General features: G+C 39.0%; 1 protein-coding gene, 1 non-coding gene and 1 pseudogene across 3 annotated transcripts; all 3 read right to left on the minus strand.

Annotated features, from left to right (window-relative positions):
* Window positions 1-4,392: 4,392 nt before the first annotated feature.
* Window positions 4,393-4,499, minus strand: LOC139073748 (U6 spliceosomal RNA). Its single transcript, XR_011522736.1, has one exon. It is a non-coding gene; the product is annotated as a U6 spliceosomal RNA (small nuclear RNA).
* Window positions 4,500-6,161: 1,662 nt separating this feature from the next.
* On the minus strand, window positions 6,162-6,995 carry LOC103549785 (ribulose-phosphate 3-epimerase pseudogene; annotated as a pseudogene).
* Window positions 6,996-10,474: 3,479 nt separating this feature from the next.
* Window positions 10,475-19,101, minus strand: FAM162B (family with sequence similarity 162 member B). Of its 2 annotated transcripts, none has more exons than XM_008517985.2 (4): window positions 18,699-19,101; window positions 18,450-18,561; window positions 13,847-13,955; window positions 10,475-10,962 (listed from the first exon to the last, which is right to left on the minus strand). In XM_008517985.2, exons 1-4 carry the CDS (start codon window positions 18,868-18,870, stop codon window positions 10,864-10,866), a joined length of 492 nt encoding a protein of 163 aa, XP_008516207.2. In that variant the 5' UTR covers window positions 18,871-19,101; the 3' UTR covers window positions 10,475-10,863. The 2 variants fall into 2 exon arrangements, with proteins under 2 accessions (XP_008516207.2, XP_008516217.2); XM_008517995.2 differs by having other exon boundaries at window positions 18,450-18,558; window positions 18,699-19,017.
* Between the last annotated feature and the right edge of the window lie 1,284 nt (window positions 19,102-20,385).

Genomic DNA, 20,385 nt, shown 5'->3' on the forward strand with positions numbered 1-20,385 from the left:
ATCAAATTTGGAAACATTTCAACTATTATTTCTTCAAATATTTTTTCAACTCCACTTCGACTTATATTAGGCTGCTCAAAATAGTCATACAGCTTACTGTTCATTTCTCTTTAACTTGTTTTTCTCTGTTTTTCATTTTGTATAGTTTTCATTGCTTTGTCTTCAAGTTTACTAATTTGTCTTCTATTCTGTCTAATCTGCTCTTAATTCCATTAGTGTATTTTTCATATCAGACTTTGTATATTTTATCTGTAGAAGTTCTGTTTGGGTATATTTTGTATCTTCCATGTTTCTTCTTATTATGCTCAAACCTTACTGTGGTGAACACAGCCAGTATAACTGTTGTATTGTCCTTGTCTGCTAATTCTATCATCTGTGTCGTTTCTTGGTCTATTTATTTTTATTGATTTTTCTCCTCATTATAGGTTTTATTTTCCATTTGCATGCATTCTTTGCATGTTTGGTAATTTTTCATGGGATACTGGGAATTATGAAGTTTACTTTCTTGGCTATTAGATATTGGATTTCTTATATATGTAATCTTGAGCTTTGTTACGGGACACAATTAAGTTACTTGGGGACAATTTGATCCTTTACAGGCTTGCTTTTAAACTTTTTAAGGCAGGCACAGAGCAGCCTTTATTTTACTACTAAGGCAATACCCTTCTGAGTGCTCTGCTACCCTGTCAAATACGAGGGTTTCCGCTTTGGCTGATGGAACTCAAACTATTCTTGGTCATGTGTGAGCTCCAAAAATTGTTTCTCCTTGTTGTTTCAGGTGGTTCTTTTCATGGCCTTAGATAGTGGTCACATGTGGTCATCAGTACTCAGCTGCAGATCTCTAGTGTTCTCTGTATAGCGCTGTCTCCTTGGTACTCTACCCATTGAAATCTGGTTGTCTTATCTTCCCTGGCTTCTCAACTCTTTCTCCTCAACTCAGAGAGACTTCTATGCTTCACCTGGTTTCCCCTCTAGGCCCTGCAATCTTGAAACTCTCTAGGGAGTAAAGTGGAGCAATCGTAGGGCCAAACTAATTTGTTTCCTCTATTTCACAGATCATTGTCCTTCATTGCCTGATGACCAGTGTCTGGACACTGTTGTTTCATATTTTTGTCTGATATTTTTACTTGTTTCAGGCAGGAGAGTAAATCTTGTCCCTAGTATTCCATTTTGGCCAGAGTGAAAGATGAGAATATGAATTCATTATGTTCTAAAATCTCTGCTGTACATTGCCTTTCATCCCTTTTATTATTTCTAATATTATTTTCTTGTGCCTTTTTTCTTTTATCTCAATGACTCTTGCCAAATTCAGTTATACTGATCTTCTATATTCTGTGTCTGTATTTACTTCATTAGTTTCTGCTCTTAATTTTATAATTCCCAATCTTTTATTCTCTTTGAATTTATTCTTTTTTGTTTTTCTGATTGCTTAGAGATGTTTAGCACATTTGTTGTGGACTTTTCTTTTCTAAGAAAAGCATTTTTTTTTTTTTTTGAGGAAGATTAGCCCTGAGCGTCCATACCCATCTTCCTCTACTTTATATGTGGGATGCCTGCCACAACATGACTTGATAAGCAGTGTGTAGATCCTAGCCCAGGATCTGCACTGGCGAACCCCAGGCCGCCAATGGAGCATGAAACTTAACCGCTACACCACCAGGCTGGCTCCTAAAAAAAGCACTTTTGAGGCTAACAATTTACTTTGAAGTATCACTTCAGCTTTATTTCACAAGTTTTGATATATAGCTTTTTCTTATTCAGTTCTAAGCATTTTAAAACGTTTTTTATGATTTAGTCTTTGAAGTATGAGTCATTTAGAAATGTGTTTTTAAATCTTCAAACTTTAAAAACATTATAACCATTATTTCTAAGTGTTTTTTTTTTAAGATTTTATTTTTTTCCTTTTTCTCCCCAAAGCCCCCCAGTACATAGTTGTATATTCTTCGTTGTGGGTCCTTCTAGTTGTGGCGTGTGGGACGCTGCCTCAGCGTGGTTTGATGAGCAGTGCCATGTCTGCGCCCAGGATTCGAACCAACGAAACACTGGGCTGCCTGCAGCGGAGTGCGTGAACTTAACCACTCGGCCACGTGGCCAGCCCCTATTTCTAAGTTTTGATATGACAAAATGTAGTTTGAAAGTTGGTGAAATGTGCTTTATGGCCTAGTATGTGCTCAGTTGTAGTGAAATGTTCCATGCATGCTAGAAAAGAATGTGTAGTATTACTTGATTCACACCTTTTATATATTTACTAATCAGCTGAATTCATCAGTTTCTAAGAGAGGTATGTTAAAATTTCCCAAGATGATGGTAGGTTTGTCCATTTCTTCCTTGTAGTGCTGGCCATTTTTTATGTATTTAGATGCTACCATATTCTGTGCATACAAATTTAGAATTATTATATCATTTTTCAGGTTCAAATGAGAGGTTGTACATTTATGTGCTAAAAGAACAGAATGATAGTTATTACAAAATTGACATTTTCAGATTATGTAAGTCAATTTAAATAAAACAAACTAGTTGAAACTTAAGTGAAGATGTTGTCCCTTTCAGTCTTTGTGGTGGGAACAATGGACTTTTCTGCTGAAGGTTGAAGACCCTAGAGCTTTATTATGCGAAGATAAAAAACATGATCAGATTGAAAAGGCAAGCGCAGCTTTCCAAGGTGAAATCTTCCGTAGCAGTGCACCAGAGAATAGCCACCATCCAAGAAAAGCAGTCAGTAGATAGAGGAGCGGTGTACAAAACCTTTCATCTAGGATTTACTAATGTTAAAAAAAATAGATGACAGGGAACAGGGTGGTTAATAAGATGATGTAACTGAAGGGAAAACAGGATTAACAACAAAAAAAAGCCCTGTTCTCAATGTCCCATTCCCCCTAGTCACATGACTCCAGAATAAGAACATGTACTTCATATATTAATCTTTTATGCTGTCTATGAAAAAGGCAAGGTAAATCTGTTTTTTTTCCTTCTTGAACCACAGGAGTAACTAGCTTTTCACCCACAGACAAGTGCTGGTCACTTGGGTTTATCAGGCCAATCACTAACACCAAGAAAGTAACTGCAGCAATTTGATGTCAAGTCACATTAGTGGGTAAATAATTTTTAAGAGATTATACACACACATGCACAGCTGTGGGTCGAATGAAAACTGTTATTTTTTCTATACATATGATAATTCATTAAAATTGCCTCAGAAATATATTAAAATACACATTACTATGTGTATATAGAATATAGGTGCATACATACATAAACACACAAATTTATATATGTAGTCTAAAAAATACATTGTCAGTGACTCACTCTGTTTGAAAATGCATGTATGAATTACCCATAAAATATAAGCTGCAGTATGGAGAACCACAGGTTTCCACTGATAATAGACACCTAACAGTCTTGACTATGGAGAGGGAGCTATTTTTTTTTTTTTCTTTTAAACATGTTTAACCAAATGTAGAAGTCATTTATGGAAATCCCTATACCAGATAACACAATACTCCTTTATTGGAAATCACTGATTTCTGTTGGACTAACCATAGGCTGTTTTCTATTTACTCCTAACAGAATAAGACAAGAAAAATAGTGTTAAATGCTGGTGTGTTTTAAAACTACCACATCTTTGAAAACTCAACTTAGGTTTTATCTGCTTTATATTAGCTCCCAGGGTGCCCTAAGAATTTGACGTATCTCATGAAGAGAAGATACCAATTTAAAATGGGCAAGAAAGAGAAAAAATGCATTAGTATAAAATAAAAGAATATTGTATTTCTGGCTAATTAATTTGGTCATCCTTGCTATAGCTTACTGTCTTTTAAAAATCATCTGTTCTTACTTGCATCCTAGAGTTAAAATTTCTCATAGAAAGATGCTTCAATATTGGATACTGAAGAGTATACATTAAGGAAAATTCCTTTTGAGCCTATTCCAACAAGTCTTTCTATGTGAAAGTTGAAGACAATTTTATGAACTCTTTTCTCACGTAAAAAAGGATATTTAAGTTGTACTATATAACTGACAATCCTGGCCGGTGGCCTTGTCTGTGAAGTTTTTTTTTAGGGGTTGGAAATTATACTGGTCCCTTTAAAGGGGGAAAAATTCAAATTTCAATATTGACAAACTTCTGCCTTGTGCCTTTGTTTAAAAAGTTTTTCCAGTCTTCTGTGACTTCTTGGCATCTTTTGTGTTTGACTCAATTTTTTTTTCAATTTTCAATATTTTTATCAGTTTTATTGTGATATAATTGACATACAGCACTGTTTAAGATGTTTAGCATAATGATTGGACTTACACATATTGTGAATTAATTACCACAATAAGTTTAATTAACATCCATCATCTCATATAGATACAAATAAAAGAAAAAGAAAAAACGGTTTGTTCCTTGTGATAAAAAATATGGAATACTTCACGAATTTGCATGTCATCCTTGTGCATGGGACATGCTAATCTTCTCTGAATTGTTCCAGTTTTAGTATACATACTGCCAAAGGGAGCACTCTTATATTTTCACTGTATGTTTATTTTTAAAGAAAAAGAAAACAAAAACTGGACAAGCCCAAGTTGTCCAGGCAATAATAAACTCAAATCTTTCTATCATGTCTGATATTATAATCTTCTGTATAAATTTTTAAGTTAAAGGTCTTTCTATATGCCTATGTTGTCTCATTTGGGTAAAATGCAACTTACTCATGACCCAATGCTGTCCTAGACCTAAATAAAAACAAATATTAAGAATCAAAATTTTACTTTATCATATTAGAGGGGAAAAAAGCAAGCTCCATTTACGCTTAAGTATTAGCATTTTTATTTTTCAAATCTTATTTCTCAAAGGTCATAGAAATCTTGAGAAGTTTAATGACTCTGGTCCTGTTATTTCTTGCCATGATTTATTACGTGGCAAGAGTAATTATAAGAATGAAAGGGTCGATACATATTTGTTTTCTAAGTATATTTTAGAACACATAAACCTTTTAGTTTATAGATTAACTCTGTCATCTACTAGCCTACCTGTTCTTTCTTGGAATAATAAAATACATATCCTTGGGGCCAAAGATCTATAGTTCTAGAATATTCTCAGCTATCTGGTTCTGCTATAGAATAAAGTTATATTGGCAACAAGACAATGTTAAGTAAAAGTAGCTTGCTTTGCCTAACCCACCTCCCAAGGCTCCATTTGTAAAAAGAGTACAGACCAGAAATCCCATGTCCACTATATCCTTTCCAGGGTATCGGCTTGTTGCTCACTTTTAGTTTCTTCATTTTTAAATTAGGGACAAAAATACCTGTTCCAACACTCATAAGAGCAATTTACAGATTTAATGAAATTATGTCAAAGTACTCTGTAACCTGTGAAACTTAAATTTATGTAACGATAACTACTTCGTATTGAGCATCTTCTACGTTCTAGGAATGGTAGTGGAAGTTTTACAAATATAATGTTACCACTTTTAATCCTCCACACAACCCTGCAAGGTTGTTATAATTACATTCAGCTTATTAATAAATTAATAAAGCTCAGAGGTTGAGTGCTTTGCTAAGGTAAAACAGCTGGAAAGGGCAGAGTCAGGATTCAACTGGATATTACTTCCAAACGGAGACTTTACTTTCCCTTTCTACTCAGAACTAAGGCAACAGCATTATTTAATGTCCTTAAGAACGGTAAGTGGGTTAAAGAAAGGGGAAAAAAAATCACTGAATAACCTGCCCCTCCAACAAAGCCGACAGATAAAACCTATGTTTACATTTTAGAATAGATCACAGACTACTTGAAAACCCCTGGACTTCATATATTTTTTAATAGTTTTGATGCATCAAGTGTAAGGCGAAAGTGAAAAGTAGATAAGTTCCATTCTAATCGTTAATCAAGTATGTAGACAAATCACAAATGACACAAAACAGGAAAAAACTTAAGGACTTCCTTTGGTTTTGGAAAACTTCTGAGAAACAACAAAATTCTTTTTAGGAAAGCAGGAAAAATAATTTTCTAACAGTAACTAATATGCCTTCCTTAGTCATTAAGACAATTTTTGTTTATAACCTTAATAATAAAGCAATATATTTACTCTTTATAAAAATCAAGTCACCAAGTAAAAGCAGAATATTCACCACACTAAAAATATATTCACAATGTATACATCAATTTCTGACCTTTCAGAACATCCTGTAAAATAGATTTTAGTCGTTGGAATGAATAATTGCTCGGAAAAGCAACATTACCTCGCCTGCAATATGATTTGGTTGTCAACGTTCTTGCTTTCTAGTTAAAATTAGAAATGTGAGCAAAAACATTGGGCTCTTTGACATTTCATTAACCAAGAGAATGTTTCTGGGCAGCCTCTGAGCAAACATTCTTTAACACATTGGTCACAGATACGATACCTTCACTCCTCAAAATGACATTGCCAGACACAATCATGTTACCTCAGGACTCTACATTTATGGGCAGTGTCAGGACCCACTTCACAGTCAACCTCTAAGTCCAAAGATGGGAACTGGATCCTCAACCAGTGAACCTTTGGCATCACATCGTTCATGAATTTCTGCCTTCCAAACCCAGGTCCCACTGTCATAACCAAGGCTATCTTTATCTGATTAGCCCATGGTGCCAAATGCTCACCTGTAGTTCCTGGTTTGATGGCAAGGTCAATTTCATCTCGTTCTCACTATGTCTTTGGTCAAAGCCCCTGGTTTCTCAGTAACCTCGAGATTAAACTATATTGATGGGTTCCTGCTACAGCCTTTGGTTTTACCCACTGTTCCAGCCTGGATGCTATCACGTGCATGTCAAAGCCTAGCTGGACACTTTCTACCACAGGGTGGCCAAAGGTGACGCTGGAGACAAAATGCATCCAAGTGCAGAAAATTGGCGCCCTGAGTCTAGCATCCAAGGGGCTACTTTTTTTTCCTTTCTCATTTATTCCTTTTTGAAGCTCCTTAGATCTTCCATTGTAGATTGCTTTTCTTATTCTTATCTTTTGGTCATCGGCTCATAGCTTTACTAGCTCTTTTATTTTATGATATGGCCAGATGTTCCAATGAGGGGACTTCTTTTTAAAGATTAAGTATATCTGACTAGAAACATTTTAAAATCACTTGAAATATTTACTCTCCAAGTGCCCACTTGATACACAAGTTTATTTATTTAATTTTGCTTTTTAAAAGTTGATTGCCTTTTTTATAACAATGTTTTTTAATTATATAAAACATTTATATTGTTCTAAAGTCAAATATATAAAACAAGATATATCCAGAAAAGTTTAGTTTCTATCACTGTCCCCTCCAACATATTTCCTCCCTTCTCCTTTAAATAACATTAAAAAATTTGTTTTGGTTGGGGCTGGCCCCATGGCCGAGTGGTTAAGTTCGCGCGCTCCGCTGCAGGCGGCCCAGTGTTTTGTTGGTTTGAATCCTGGGCGCGGACATGGCACTGTTCATCAAACCACGCTGAGGCGGCATCCCACATGCCACAACTAGAAGGACCCACAACGAAGAATATACAACTATGTACTGGGGGGCTTTGGGGAGAAAAAGGAAAAAAATAAAATCTTAAAAAAAAAAAATTTGTTTTGGTTTATCCTTCCATTATTTTTTAATATAAAAATACATTTACGTATCTCCTCCCTTTATTGGATAAACAACAGCATACTACAAATGCTTTCTCCAATGTGCTTTTCTCACTCATTCCATAGCAGAATATAGAGCTCTTCATTCCTTGCTGTACCTGCATTGTACTCCATTGTGTGGACATACCATTATTTATTCAATTAATCCCCTATTGATGGACATTCAGTTGTCTTCAGCCTTTGCCATTGTAAATAGTGTGGCAATGAATATCACTGTAAATTTCTGGCTCAATAAATGCATATGCACTCTTGCTAGACATTTTCAAATTTCCCTCCTTAGGGGCCATACTATCTTTCATTTCGAACAGCAACATATGTACCTCCCTTCTCACAACCTGGGAAGCACAGTATGTTGTTCAGGGCACTTTTTTTTTTAGCAGCTTTATTGTGGTGTAATTTACATATCATAAAATCTACCCGTTTTAAGTGTACAGTTTGAGTTTTCATAAATTTCCAAAGTTGTACATTACGACAATCCAGTTTTAGAACATTTCCATCACCTCAATAAGTTCTCTTATGAGCACTTTTAATGAAATAGTTAGTGTAGATTTATGGGGGGGTGGAGGTAACACAGATGCATAAATTCTAGCCTCAAATCTATGTGATCAACTTGTGGTTAAGTATTCCTCGAGGATTGTTTCCAAATTTTCGTTTAGATCTAAAGATAAGTAGGTTAAGTTTCTCTTCCCTTCCTCCCTCTCTCTTTCCCTCTCTGTCTGAGGCACTGTGATAGTTAGTTTTATGTGTCAATTTGGCTAGGCTGTAGCACCCAGTTATTCAATTAAACACTAACCTAAATGTTGCTGTGAAGGTGTTCTGTAGATGGGGTTAACATCTGCAGTCAGTTGACTTTAAGTAAAGGAGATGATCCTTGATAATCTGGGTGGGTCTCATGCAATCAACTGGAAGGCCTACAGAGCAAAACAGAGGTTTCCCTGATGAAAAAAAATATTCTTCCTTTGGACTGTAGCCTCAGCTCCTGGTGGAGGGGTCCCAGTCTGCTGGCCTGCCCTACAAATCGTGTAAGCCAATTCCTTTACATAAATCTCTTTATATATACATAATTACATATCTATCTATCTATATATATATATATACACATATATGTATGTATATATAATCTTCTACTGATTCTGTTGCTTTGGTCAATCCCTGACTGATACAGACACTACCATCATCACCAAACCCCACTTCAATCCTCTGACAGTATAAGCTTTCTGGGATTCTGGCTTCTCATGGATGTCCATCTTCTCAACGTTTACAGGTCTCGTGTTTTTGTCTATTCTCCCTGGCACATGACCATCTAAGATAGCCAGATGCCCCCATGGAAAATAGCAGCAAAAGATAGGCTTAACTCTCTGGACTTTTACTTTCTTATTGTCTATTGCAAGGACCTTCCTTCTTTTCCCAACAGTTGAGTCAAATATTTTTAAAGATGTTTTAAAGAATATTTTATCCAGAATTTTTAGTTCAATACTGGATGACTTCTCTGGAGGTCTAGTCTTCCATCTAATCAGAAACGGAAATCATCATATTCATCCTTATAAACACTTTGAGTTTTTCTATAATATTTAGAGTATCCCAGGAGTGCTCAAACAAGATGCATATAAAGACTTTCAAGACAGTATACAGAGTAAGATATTTTTAAGATGATTGATTTCCAGATCTTTAAACTCTATACATATCCTTTCCTAAAACTGATCTGTCCAAGAATAGACTGTGGACTGCCAGTTCTCCTTTCTCAGCTCTCCTCATAACCAACTTTGTACTACTGTGCAAAAAAAAAGAAAAAGTACTTCTCACCCATTCTGAATCTTATTCATGCTTTGCTCTGTGGTACAAAATCCTTCTGGGTGACAAATGGGTAATTCAAGAATGGACAGCTCCTGAGGAAGAGTTCCAGATGGCAAAGGAAAGAGAACCTCTGTGCAAAATGCTAAGGTGGTCAGTGCCTTGGTTCATCCAGGGGATGGACTCATAACAATGTTTCATGCCCTCTCTATCTATCTTAGAGTTGAATTCAGAAGTGAAACTATTGTCACAAGAACGTGTATTAATATTCTCATCTTCAAATCAAAGTAAGACGTTTTCTAACAAAAAGTAAGTATAAGTTTGATTTGGCTCATTAGCTTGACAATGAAGACCGGCTTTGTCCTTAAAACAACAAAGCAGATACCCTCCATAAATTGAATGAACTAACTATGCAACTTCAAGGTTATGATGGCATTACATTTAAAGTACATTTAATATACAATAAACTGGAAATTATATCTTTTCAACTACTTACATTTATGATTTAAAAAATTATAGATGCCAAATTAAAAATGTGTGAGAAGATATATAATTTTAAAGTTGTTTTGGGGCTTACTTAAACAAGTTTGAAGACCTTTGAGAGACAATTTTTCTTTCTCTAATGTTTTTGTCCTTTTTAAATTGCTTTTGCAATCACTGTTTTAGTACTTTTATCATTTTAGAATAGCTTTTGAAATTAATAGTTCTTGGTTTGTAAGACTTTTCAAACCTATTTCACCTAGTTGCAAACCATGAAAAGACTAACCAGAAGGACTATCCAATTACTAAATACAGTAGTACTTTCGTTGAAAATTAGTTTAGATTTTAAAGAGCCATTAGTGATTTAGTTCAACCTCATTTTAACAACATGCAGAGAATGCTCGTTTTAGCATTATCTGTAATGGTCAAAAACTGGACCAAATATCCAGATAAATTGTGGCATATTCACACAATGGAATACTATACCAAATAAAAATGAATGAACTCGTGCTACACATAATTTGTGGATGAATCGCATGATATAATGTTGAATGTAAGAATCCACACTCACAACTGCATACTGTGTAATACCATTTATATAAAGTTCAAAAACAAGCAAAACTAGTCTATAAAACTCTGAACAATGGTTACGTCTGAAGGGTAATGACTGATAGAGGGCAGAAAGGAGGCTTCCGAGGTGCCGTTGAAGGTCTACGTCTTGATGTGGGCAGTGGTGACACAGGTGTGTTCATTACGTAAAAATCTATCAAGCTGTACACACTTTTGTGCACTTTGCTGAATGTGTGTAATACGTCAATAAAAATTTACTAAAAAGTCAAAACATAAAAGACTGTACTTCTTGTCACTAAAAGAAAACCATGGCAAATATTTTCTTAAACATTCTATTTTGCCTATCTTTTATTGTTGCTGATAACAGTGATGATATTCCAATTAACACTTTAGAATATCATTTAGCCTTAGCCTGTGCAGCCAACGCAGCTTCTTCACGCCACTTAGCTTTCTTTGCCAGGTTCCAGCTTGTTAAGGATTCATGTCGTTCTACAGCCTGCAAAAAAACCCAAAGCAAACCACTGTGACTCTCCGGAAAGGATTTGTGTTTTAGGTAGACATACATAGGGCAGACTCTGTGAAGGGGAAAGGATAAAAGTAACTTAAAACATCTGTCACAAACAGTAGCCAAGAAAAATGGTTTTTTGTAATAGAAAAAAAATTACTTAAGTTGCTAGACTTCCAGCCACCTGGACAGCTGATGTCAGAAATCTGAGCCCACCCTCTCTTGGCATACACAGAGAAGTTTGTTGGGTAAAAAGTAACAAAAGTGTTTTCAAATACTTTATTAAGCTCAAAATCAAGAAAGGGAAATCCTCAGGTAACAGAAATGGAAAGAATTCCAAAGGCATGAATTGATGGAAAATGAGAAGGACTGAAGTCAGGACGGAAGGAAATGGTTTCAGTCATAGGGCCTTAGGGGAAAACATTGGGTTTAGCAGCTGTGGGCTGGGAGTTTAATCTCTACACCAACAGGGCAGTCCAGGATTTGGATCTTGGGCTTGGAGCTGAGCTACTAATAGAAAGTTGGAGGCATGAGGAAAAGGTACTCTTATGAAATGACTAAAACTCCTCTCACCAGCCCAAGGAACTGGCAAGGAAACTAGGTCTCTATCTGGGGAAAAATCACCTGTGCAAAGAAAAAATAATCAGCATCATAATTAGGAGGTAAGAACTCTAGCTAGAAAATAGATCTGAGGAAATAATCTAAATGCAGCACAGAGATAAAGATACAAAAAAATAAAAAAGAGAAGTTAAGTGCCATGGAGGATAGAATTAAAAGTTCCAAGATACATTCGTAATAGGTGGAGAGAATAGAGAGAAGGGGAGAAGGGGCCATATTTGAAGTTATAACAGCTTAGACTTTTTCAGAAGAGAGGAAAACTAAAGCCCTCAGACCGAAGGCATACAAAGTCCTTAAGAATAAATAAAATTTTAATAGCTCTTGATGGATGTCTAATATGCACCTCACACTTAATACATCCAAAATGGAAGACTCAATATATTTGGCCAGTCATGCCTACCAATTCTTTCCCCAGCCTTACAGATCTCAACAAATGACACCAACACCCATCTTGTTACTCAAGCAAAAACCCAGGCTTTTTTGTTTCTTTCTTCCATTTTCTATCCTCCTCTGACACTGAATTGATTACAAAATTCTATCCTTGCTACCTGCCCAAATATATCTCAAATTGCTAGCCTTTTCTCCATCTCCATCTGCCATGCTCTTAGTTAAGGTAAATGCATTAATTATCCAAAATGAAAGGTGAACTGGAGACAGGCAAGAGGGACAGCAGCGAGACCATCTAGAAGATATTGCCATAAACCAGGCAACAGATGTTGGTTATCTTAGACCAGGGCAATATCAGCAGAGATGGTGAGTGGTCCAGTTGTGGATATATTTCAAAGTGGAGCCAACAGGATTGCTGATGTATGATGACTTACTCATGAGCAGCTGGAAAGTTGATAAAATACTGAGTACCTGGGCGAGGCCATTTTAAGTGAGGTGGTCAAGGAAGCTCTATCTGAGGAGAAGGAGAATAAGCCAGCTATGGCAAGACCAGCGGAAGGAAGGAAGGCCTAGAGAGGAGAAAGGGTTTGGTGTATTAAAAAATAGAAAATAACTAGTGCGGAGGAAGCATAATGAACAAAAAGAACAGAGTATGAGACAGGGAGGGTCCAGACAGTATCAGGCTGCAATCTGTCATTTCAGAGCTCGGGAATCATCAACTTGGTGGGCAGTCATTTTATCAAGGGTAGGTTAAAAACAAGAGATTACTGAATTTCTTCATTTCTATGCTTAAGTGTTCAGCCCAGCAAATATTTAATAAACTTCCCACTTGAGAATAACTTCAAAGCATAAGTTTTTTGATAAGCTAACAGAAATGAATGGACATGTACACAACATCAGTGAGCACAGAGGCTCTAGTTGCCATGTAAATTATCGGGCTCAAATACTCTTGCAAACCTAAGCAAAGAAGGAATCATAGGATTAGGCAGAATAGTAACAAGCTAAATATGCTTAGAGAATGAAGATGTACGGATCCAAGCAAACTATTCTGTGTGATGCAGCTGCCAAAATCTAGTTTCACCTCCAGCTGCACTACTGCAACGCAATGATCATAAACAAGGAAGTTATAACCAAGCTGAAACAGGGTCAGTTTTCAGTTGCAGGTGCCACAATGAAGAGGAACGCTGATAAACTAGAGTGTGTCCAGAGGAGAGCTCAAAATAGAGGGAAGTTGTTCAGGATAGAGAAATTAAGAGTGGAAAAGAGAAGACTCCTAGGGATGTGTTAGATGTCTCTCAATATTTGTGGGCCTACCCTTTGTGGTAAAAGATGATCAGCAGATGGAAGGATTTGGGGAAGCAGAAAACAAAATTAGAGAGTCATCAGCTCTTAATTTTTCTCCAGAGGTATTAAACAGAAACCACACATTGGAGATGACAAGGAAAAGGCTCATAGACAGGATGTAGACAAACCACTCGGCATCGGTGAGCACTTCCAGCTTTTGCCTTTCTATTTCATGATCCTATGCAATGACTAACTTAGTTCATGACAGAGAATGACCGAGTCTAACGTTCACATGACAAAATTCTCCTTGTGCAGATTTTAACTAGGTTGTAAACTTCCTGTTTTTGTTTTTGTTTATCTTATAAGTGGAAACAAGCTTTTGCTCCTCCTGGCCATATAGTTAATTTGTTGACTCAAATTTCCATGGACAAATTTGTTTCCAATATGATAGATACATGTGAGTGGCTCCAGGTGTCTAAGACGAAATTGTCCTTACCTCAAAAGAACAGCAATAATCCCTGAACTGACAAAAAAGCCCATAGTATTTCTGGAAATTCACAAGTCTCTATTTTAAAGAGGTACTCACCCTTTTGGCTGATGCTATCACTGCAAAGCAGGCGATAATTGTGAATCCAATCATTATGTAACAAGCTTTCACCCGAGCTCTGTTTCTTGCCGCGTCTATCATTTCCGGCCTAAACCAAGACGTGTATTTTATTAATTATATTAAAGTAAGATGATTTTCTGACTGGGATAACAGACAATGATTTGTTACATAAAAATTCCAAAAATTTCCCTGAATGCAAACTGCAGATGTGAAAGACTTCCAAATGCTAGCCAGTTATCTTATCAATTTCAAATTAACAGGTATTTCTTCAGGTCTTAACTAATGTTAGCCACTATGAAGCCACAGTGTAGGATATTTAATTTCTAATTGCTCAAACTACAACTACTGGAGAGTATGGCCTAATTCTCCATTGTTTTTTTTTTTCCTCACTGATTGCGGTAAAGGCTAAGATTTAAAGCAGGGCTGGCCCATGGCATAGTGGTTGAGTTTGTTTGCTCTGCTTTGGAGGCCGGGATTCGCAGGTTCCTATCCCAGTGCCGACTTAGCATCGCTTGTCAAGCCACGCTGTGGTGGCATCCCAAATAAAAGGGAGGAAGATTGGCACAGATGGTAGCTCAGTGACAATCTTCCTCAAGCAAAAAGACGAAGACTGGCAACAGATGTTAGCTCAGGGCTAATCTTCCTCACACACACAAAAAAGGAATTAAAGGATATGTATGTCTATGATTTGTGTTCATTTGGCCCAGCGTTATTAAGTGGACTTTGTTTTCAGTTTTCAACAAGTTTTTTTGTTTGTTTGTTTTTGGGGTTTTTTTTGTTTTTCTTTTTGAGGAAGATTAGCCCTGAGCTAACATCTGCTGCCAATCCTCCTCTTTTTGCTGAGGGAGACTGGCCCTGAGCTAACATCCGTGCCCATCTTCCTCTACTTTATACGTGGGATGCCTACCACAGCATGGCGTGCCAAGAGGTGCCATGTCCGCACCCGAGATCCGAACCAGCGAACCCCATTCCGCTGAAGTGGAACATGCGCACTTAAACACTGTGCCACCGGGCTGGCCCCTGAACAAGTTATTTTTTTAAATTCATTTTCATCATTTTCTCTTTTTCACTGGCCTGTCAATCTCTTCTTGCTCCCCTCATCCTATCCCAATTAAAGTCCTATCCCAATTAAAGAGACTATTATACATTTGTGAGAATATCTGTCATTATACTGTTATACATTTTACATTTTGTGAGAATGACTGTTAGAGAAAGAGTGTTTCCTTCATGGTTTTGGCATAAAGTTTTCAAAACAAGTGACCAAAATCATGATAATTCGTCAAAGAAAAAGACATCTTCATTTTCTTGGTATTAGTATTCTGAAATATTATATGCTTATTTGAACACTGGGTAATCTTATTTATTAATAAAGTTATCTGTAAGTTGTCCATGATTTTAGCAATACTACTTACAAAGTAGTGTTACAAAAGTAATCATGCCTGTGGGCCTTTTACATTGAAATAAACTTGAACAATTTGCAACAGGGGGCCAGCCCGAGGCCCAGTGGTTAAGTTTGTGGGCTTGGCTTTGGTGGCCCGAGGTTTCGCCGGTTCAGATCCTGGGCACAGACATGGCACCGTTCATCAGGCCATGCTGAGGTGGCATCTCACATAGCACAACCAGAAGGACCTACAACTAGAATATACAACTGTGTACTGGGGGGCTTTGGGGAGGAGAAGAAGAAGAAAACAACGAAGATTGGCAACAGATGTTAGCTCAGATGTCAATCTTTAAAAAGAAACAAAAAACAAAAACAATTTGCAATAATATGAAGCGGCAGTTTATAAATACACACATTTAAAGCACTTGATTCTCGAAAATGTATTCAGCAGCATTCTTTCTTACCTAAAGTGAAGTTTAAATAGAACATAGTTACACTAAAAAAATTCCAGAAAGACAAGTTGCAATTTCTCTTACAAGTGAAAAACTTTTCCTTTAACTTTTTCACTAGTTGAAAGAGCACAGAAAACCAAATATCTAGTCTGTTTTCCCTAGATTTTAGGCAGATTAATGTCAGTTTTAAACTGTTACTTGCAAACAAGTGAATATAAAGACATTATTAGATTATATTTGTTGTTGACTTTGGTTCCAGATGGAACTTAAAAGATCTGATTTTTTTTTACCCATCCATCTGGCTTTGATCTGCTATACCAAATTAGTTTAGCACTGATAAAAACAAGAAAAAGTACCGTAATTATTAAATATCATTAGTGTATGGTACAAAAATTATAGGCCACTTATTAATTACATGTCCATTAAGAACAAAAAACATGAAAGCTGTTTACATTGTAAGTCTAACACTCAGCTTAGGAGGCATAGCTCTCTTAAATAGCAATTTTTTAAAAAAATTAAAGAAGAAAATAAAACGATACATATTCAAATACTTTTATCTTTCCAACCCCAAACTACAATAGGCATATTGTTCAAAGTTAAATTTTCCTGTTTATACTACTTCTTTTGACTGTGATCCTGGGAAAATGAAATCATTTCTGTAAAATGGGTCTCTTCAGGGGCTGGCCCCGTGGCCGAGTGGTTAAGTTCGTGCGCTCCGCTGCAGGCGGCCCAGTGTTTCGTTGGTTCGAATCCTGGGAGCGGACATGGCACCCCTCATCAAACCACACTGAGGCAGCGTCCCACATGCCACAACTAGAAGGACCCACAACGAAGAATATACAACTATGTACGGGGGGGGGGGGCTTTGGGGAGAAAAAGGAAAAAATAAAATCTTTAAAAAAAAAAAAATGGGTCTCTTCACACAGACAGCTATGTTAATGCCATACTGGGCATAGTGTCTCTTGACAAGCATTAATTTATCATAATGCTGGTTCCTTGCATTCTTGATTACTCTGTTACAGCACTAGAACTCAAAATCCCCCAACACTGAGGGTGGTGTTTTATTTTTCATTTGTTTATGTTCTCTTTCCTCCTTCATTTTGCATTTAAAGTATAAAATCCTCAGGCATCAATTAAAATTTGATAACCAGAGCTTGTGATGATACAGGCTTTTCTGAGGCTAATTTCTGCTTTGGGCTAAGTCTGTAGCTCGGAGTCTACAGATCTCAAGGAAAACAGAATTTGTCTTAATATTTAATAATAATATTAAAAATAATATAATTTTTAAAATATTTAAAAATGTCTCTGTGGCTCATTAATGTTAAAAACAGATTCCAAATTCCATGTTATTTCAAATTCCCTGTGCATTCCTCATTAAATAATTTGGTCTAAGAAAGAAATAAAAATGTTTGAGAAGCCACTGAGTGACCATTTCCCACCACGTGCTTTTTTCCATTTATTTGAGAGGTTTTTGGTAACTAGTAAACTAGTAAGTAATAAAAGTGTTGGCAATAAGTGCAGAACAAGATGTGGGCCCAGTTTCCATTCTAATAGACATTGATTACATTGTACAAATATAATATATGTAACATTTGAAATCTTTATTTGATATTATAGTTCTAATATCCCTTTAAAAAATAAAAGGTCAGTTTAAAAAGTAGTAGATTGATTTTGTTCTTAGTTTCCTTCCTTCTCTTTTTACCCACGCCCTTGTAAAAGTTCTGAGAAGGGGGCCTGGCTGGTGGCCCAGAGGTTAAGCTCGCATGTCTGCTTCGGTGGCCCGGGTTCGCTGGCCCAGATCCCGGGTGCGGACATGGCACCGCTTGGCAAACCATGCTGTGGCAGGCGTCCCACACATAAAGTAGAGGAAGATGGGCACGGATGTTAGCTCAGGGCCAGTCTTCCTCAGCAAAAAGAGGAGGATTGGCGGCAGATGTTAGCTCAGCGCTAATCTTCCTTTAAAAGAAAAAAGTGCTGGGAAGGTTTTCGGGCTTGGCATAAATGGAAACTATAGAAAGATGGGTTTTCACAGGTTTCAGTTCCTTTTTTTTTTTTTTTTTCAGGGTATCTTCACCCTGGAGATGAAGTTCGCAGCTTCGGTTTTACCCCTTAGCGAATCTCCATCTTGGGTTTGGGATAGTTAAGAGGTCTGCGACGCTGACGCTCCCGCGGGACCTAGCCCGAGGAAACCCGGTGCTCAGAGGGCTGCAAAACCGCGTCCACCAGGCGGATCCAGCCCCAGAAGAGGAGGCCACATGGATGCGGCTTCTTACCAGAGACCCTCCATCAGAGGCCCCCTTCCTTGGGTGGAGCAGCGAGCCGCCTCCAGCCAGAGCCCCTCTCCCTCTTTGACGCCCCCGCAGCCACCCGGAGTGCACGCGAGGACCGTGCCTCCTGTTTGGCCTCAGTGCTCCACTGCGTCGCCGCTCCGAGCTCGCTGGGGCCCGGAATCTGGGCGCTGGTGGGAGTGCCCACTGAACTGGGTTTCCACTCCACTTCAACAATCTCCCTGTGGCTCAGCTTCCCACTATCCAGACAAGGAACCTGACATTTGACCGCACTAGGGGGGCTCAGGTAAATTCCTCAGGTTGGAGGGGCGGTGTGTCACTGTGAAGAACTGGTGGCACGGCGGCCGCCTTCGCTCCAGAGTGCGCCAAGGTGGAGAGGTTCATGGACTCCGCTCCCCTCCGGGCCCGGCCCGACCCGCCCCAGAGCGCGATACCCGGGCCGCGGCCCAGGCCACACTTACGGCACCCGAGGCGGGATCTCCTCCATCGCTTTGAAACGCCCGGTCCACAGCAGGATTTTCTTGTCGAATTGCGAAGGCTTGTGCTCGGCGGGGACTCTGTGAACCTTCCCTGCTGCGAAAGCGACAAGGATGGACGGACGAACAGACAGACCGACAGCAGTGGATCAGTGCGCGCTCACGCCTCGACCCCAGACCGCGGCTCCTCGCCCGCCCGTCGGTCCCTCCCAGGCCATTCCCGTCCCGGCTCACCGGGACCTTGGGGCCCTGAGCCGCAGGGGGCCCCGTCGCTGGAGTAGCGGGGGAGACCCCGGGACCGAAGAGCCGCGAACGGCCACCGCACCGCATCTCCAGGCGTCCCCGGGGCGCAATGGAGGATGCGCCCCGGGCGGAAGCGCAGGAGGCTCCCGACAGCCACGAGCATGCTGCGCCCTGTGCCCACACCGCCGGCGGGCAGAGCCGGAGCCGAGCTCCTTCCCCCAGCTCCGCCCCGCGGCGCTCCCGGGGGAGCCCCGGCGGCGCAGCTGGAGCCTCTGACGCGTGCAGACTCGGCTCCTGGTCCCCGCCCCCGGCCTGCGACCCCGCACCAGGGAGTCACGACCTTAGGGACTGAGGGGCCCGGGGAGCGACTGCCTCTGCTTGAAAACTCCGGACTCAGAGACTCACCACCTCTTGAGACAGCTTCTCTGCAGCTCGTTTTCAACGCATTTCTTTGTATCGAGTTAGAAACGTGTTTGCATCAGGCTTTCACTCTTTGCTTCCCCTGTTTGGTGCCCAAGGGAATAAATCTAAACTCTCCTCCAGGAAGAGCCAACAGTCCTTCAAGTGCAGGACACTTCAAATGTTTACCAAGTTAGTGTAAGGACATTCAACACACTCCTGATTTTCCCATGCAGCGAGTTTTTGAAGTTAGCTCCTCACTCCACAGTCCGCTCCCATGCTTTTTCTCTTTTCTAGGCAAAACCACCTTAGCCGTTACAATTGGTTTTTTCCACTTCTTTCGTTTCTTAGTAATATCACACACTCTCCACACTCCTATCAAAATGAGCCTTTCTTCTTCTACCTTGCACCAACTCCTTTCTGCTAAAAGGAGGGAGAATAGGCTATTTTCTGGCATCCAAATGGAAACAGGGTGTCTGAGAAAGGGCTTCTGGAAAGCTGTCTACTCTGAAGGAATTCATTTATTCTATGTACTCATATCCCAGGGACAAGAGACCTCAGCCAGTGAGAGTGCTCTTCAGAACCCAGCACAGGCCCAGCTCACCCTCCCCTCCTGTCTACCATCTCTGAGGTTTCTTCCATACCCAGACACTGCCATTTTTAGTTGGATTTCCAGATATTTCTTTTCTTCCTAACTAGACTGTCAGGTTCTTGAAGGCAAGAACTTCTCTGTAACTGCGAGTGTCTTTCATATAATGGGTGTACCAAAAGAAGTCAGATTAACATGTCTAGAGAAATATGCATTTAGAGGAGTGATTTTGGAAAGAACATGGGCTTTGCTTTCATATCAAGGGGTAAAGCCCCGGTTTGTGATGTAAGAGTTGCACAATCATGAGCAAATCATGTAAGTCTTCAGTCTCGGTCTCATTTATGAAACAGGAATGCCTACCTTTCAAGTTCATTCGTGCAATGACTTCAGGAAAAACTACTATATGCCAACCACTTCTCAGAGCTGGGGATAGAGCAGTGAACAATGTCAAGCTGGGATTAGGAGATGAAGATAAAAAAAGCAAGGTGAAAAAAAAAGTGAGCAAGGGTGGAGTGGAAGCTATTTAGAAAAGATGGTTAGGGACACCTTCTAAATGTGCCTGGCACATAGTAACACTTCAAAAGATGTTATTGTTTCTTTCTCCTCACACTCTTTGTTTTGTCCCAAAACACAAGGGTATTTTAATTCATTTAATCTCCTGTAGGGAATTGTAGGAGGCTATAGACTCCC

Source organism: Equus przewalskii, chromosome 9 (assembly GCF_037783145.1).
Source record: "Equus przewalskii isolate Varuska chromosome 9, EquPr2, whole genome shotgun sequence".
In the NCBI taxonomy this organism is placed as follows: Eukaryota; Metazoa; Chordata; class Mammalia; order Perissodactyla; family Equidae; genus Equus; species Equus przewalskii.

Coding starts and splice junctions, on each gene's coding strand:
- FAM162B (XM_008517985.2), bottom strand. CDS start 18,870: ATGCTCGTGGCTGTCGGGAGCCTCCTGCGCTTCCGCCCGGGGCGCATC. Junction 13,956..18,449: donor GAGATCCCGCCTCGGGTGCC/GTAAGTGTGGCC, acceptor GTCTTGGTTTAG/GCCGGAAATGATAGACGCGG. Junction 10,963..13,846: donor TGATAGCATCAGCCAAAAGG/GTGAGTACCTCT, acceptor GTTTTTTTGCAG/GCTGTAGAACGACATGAATC.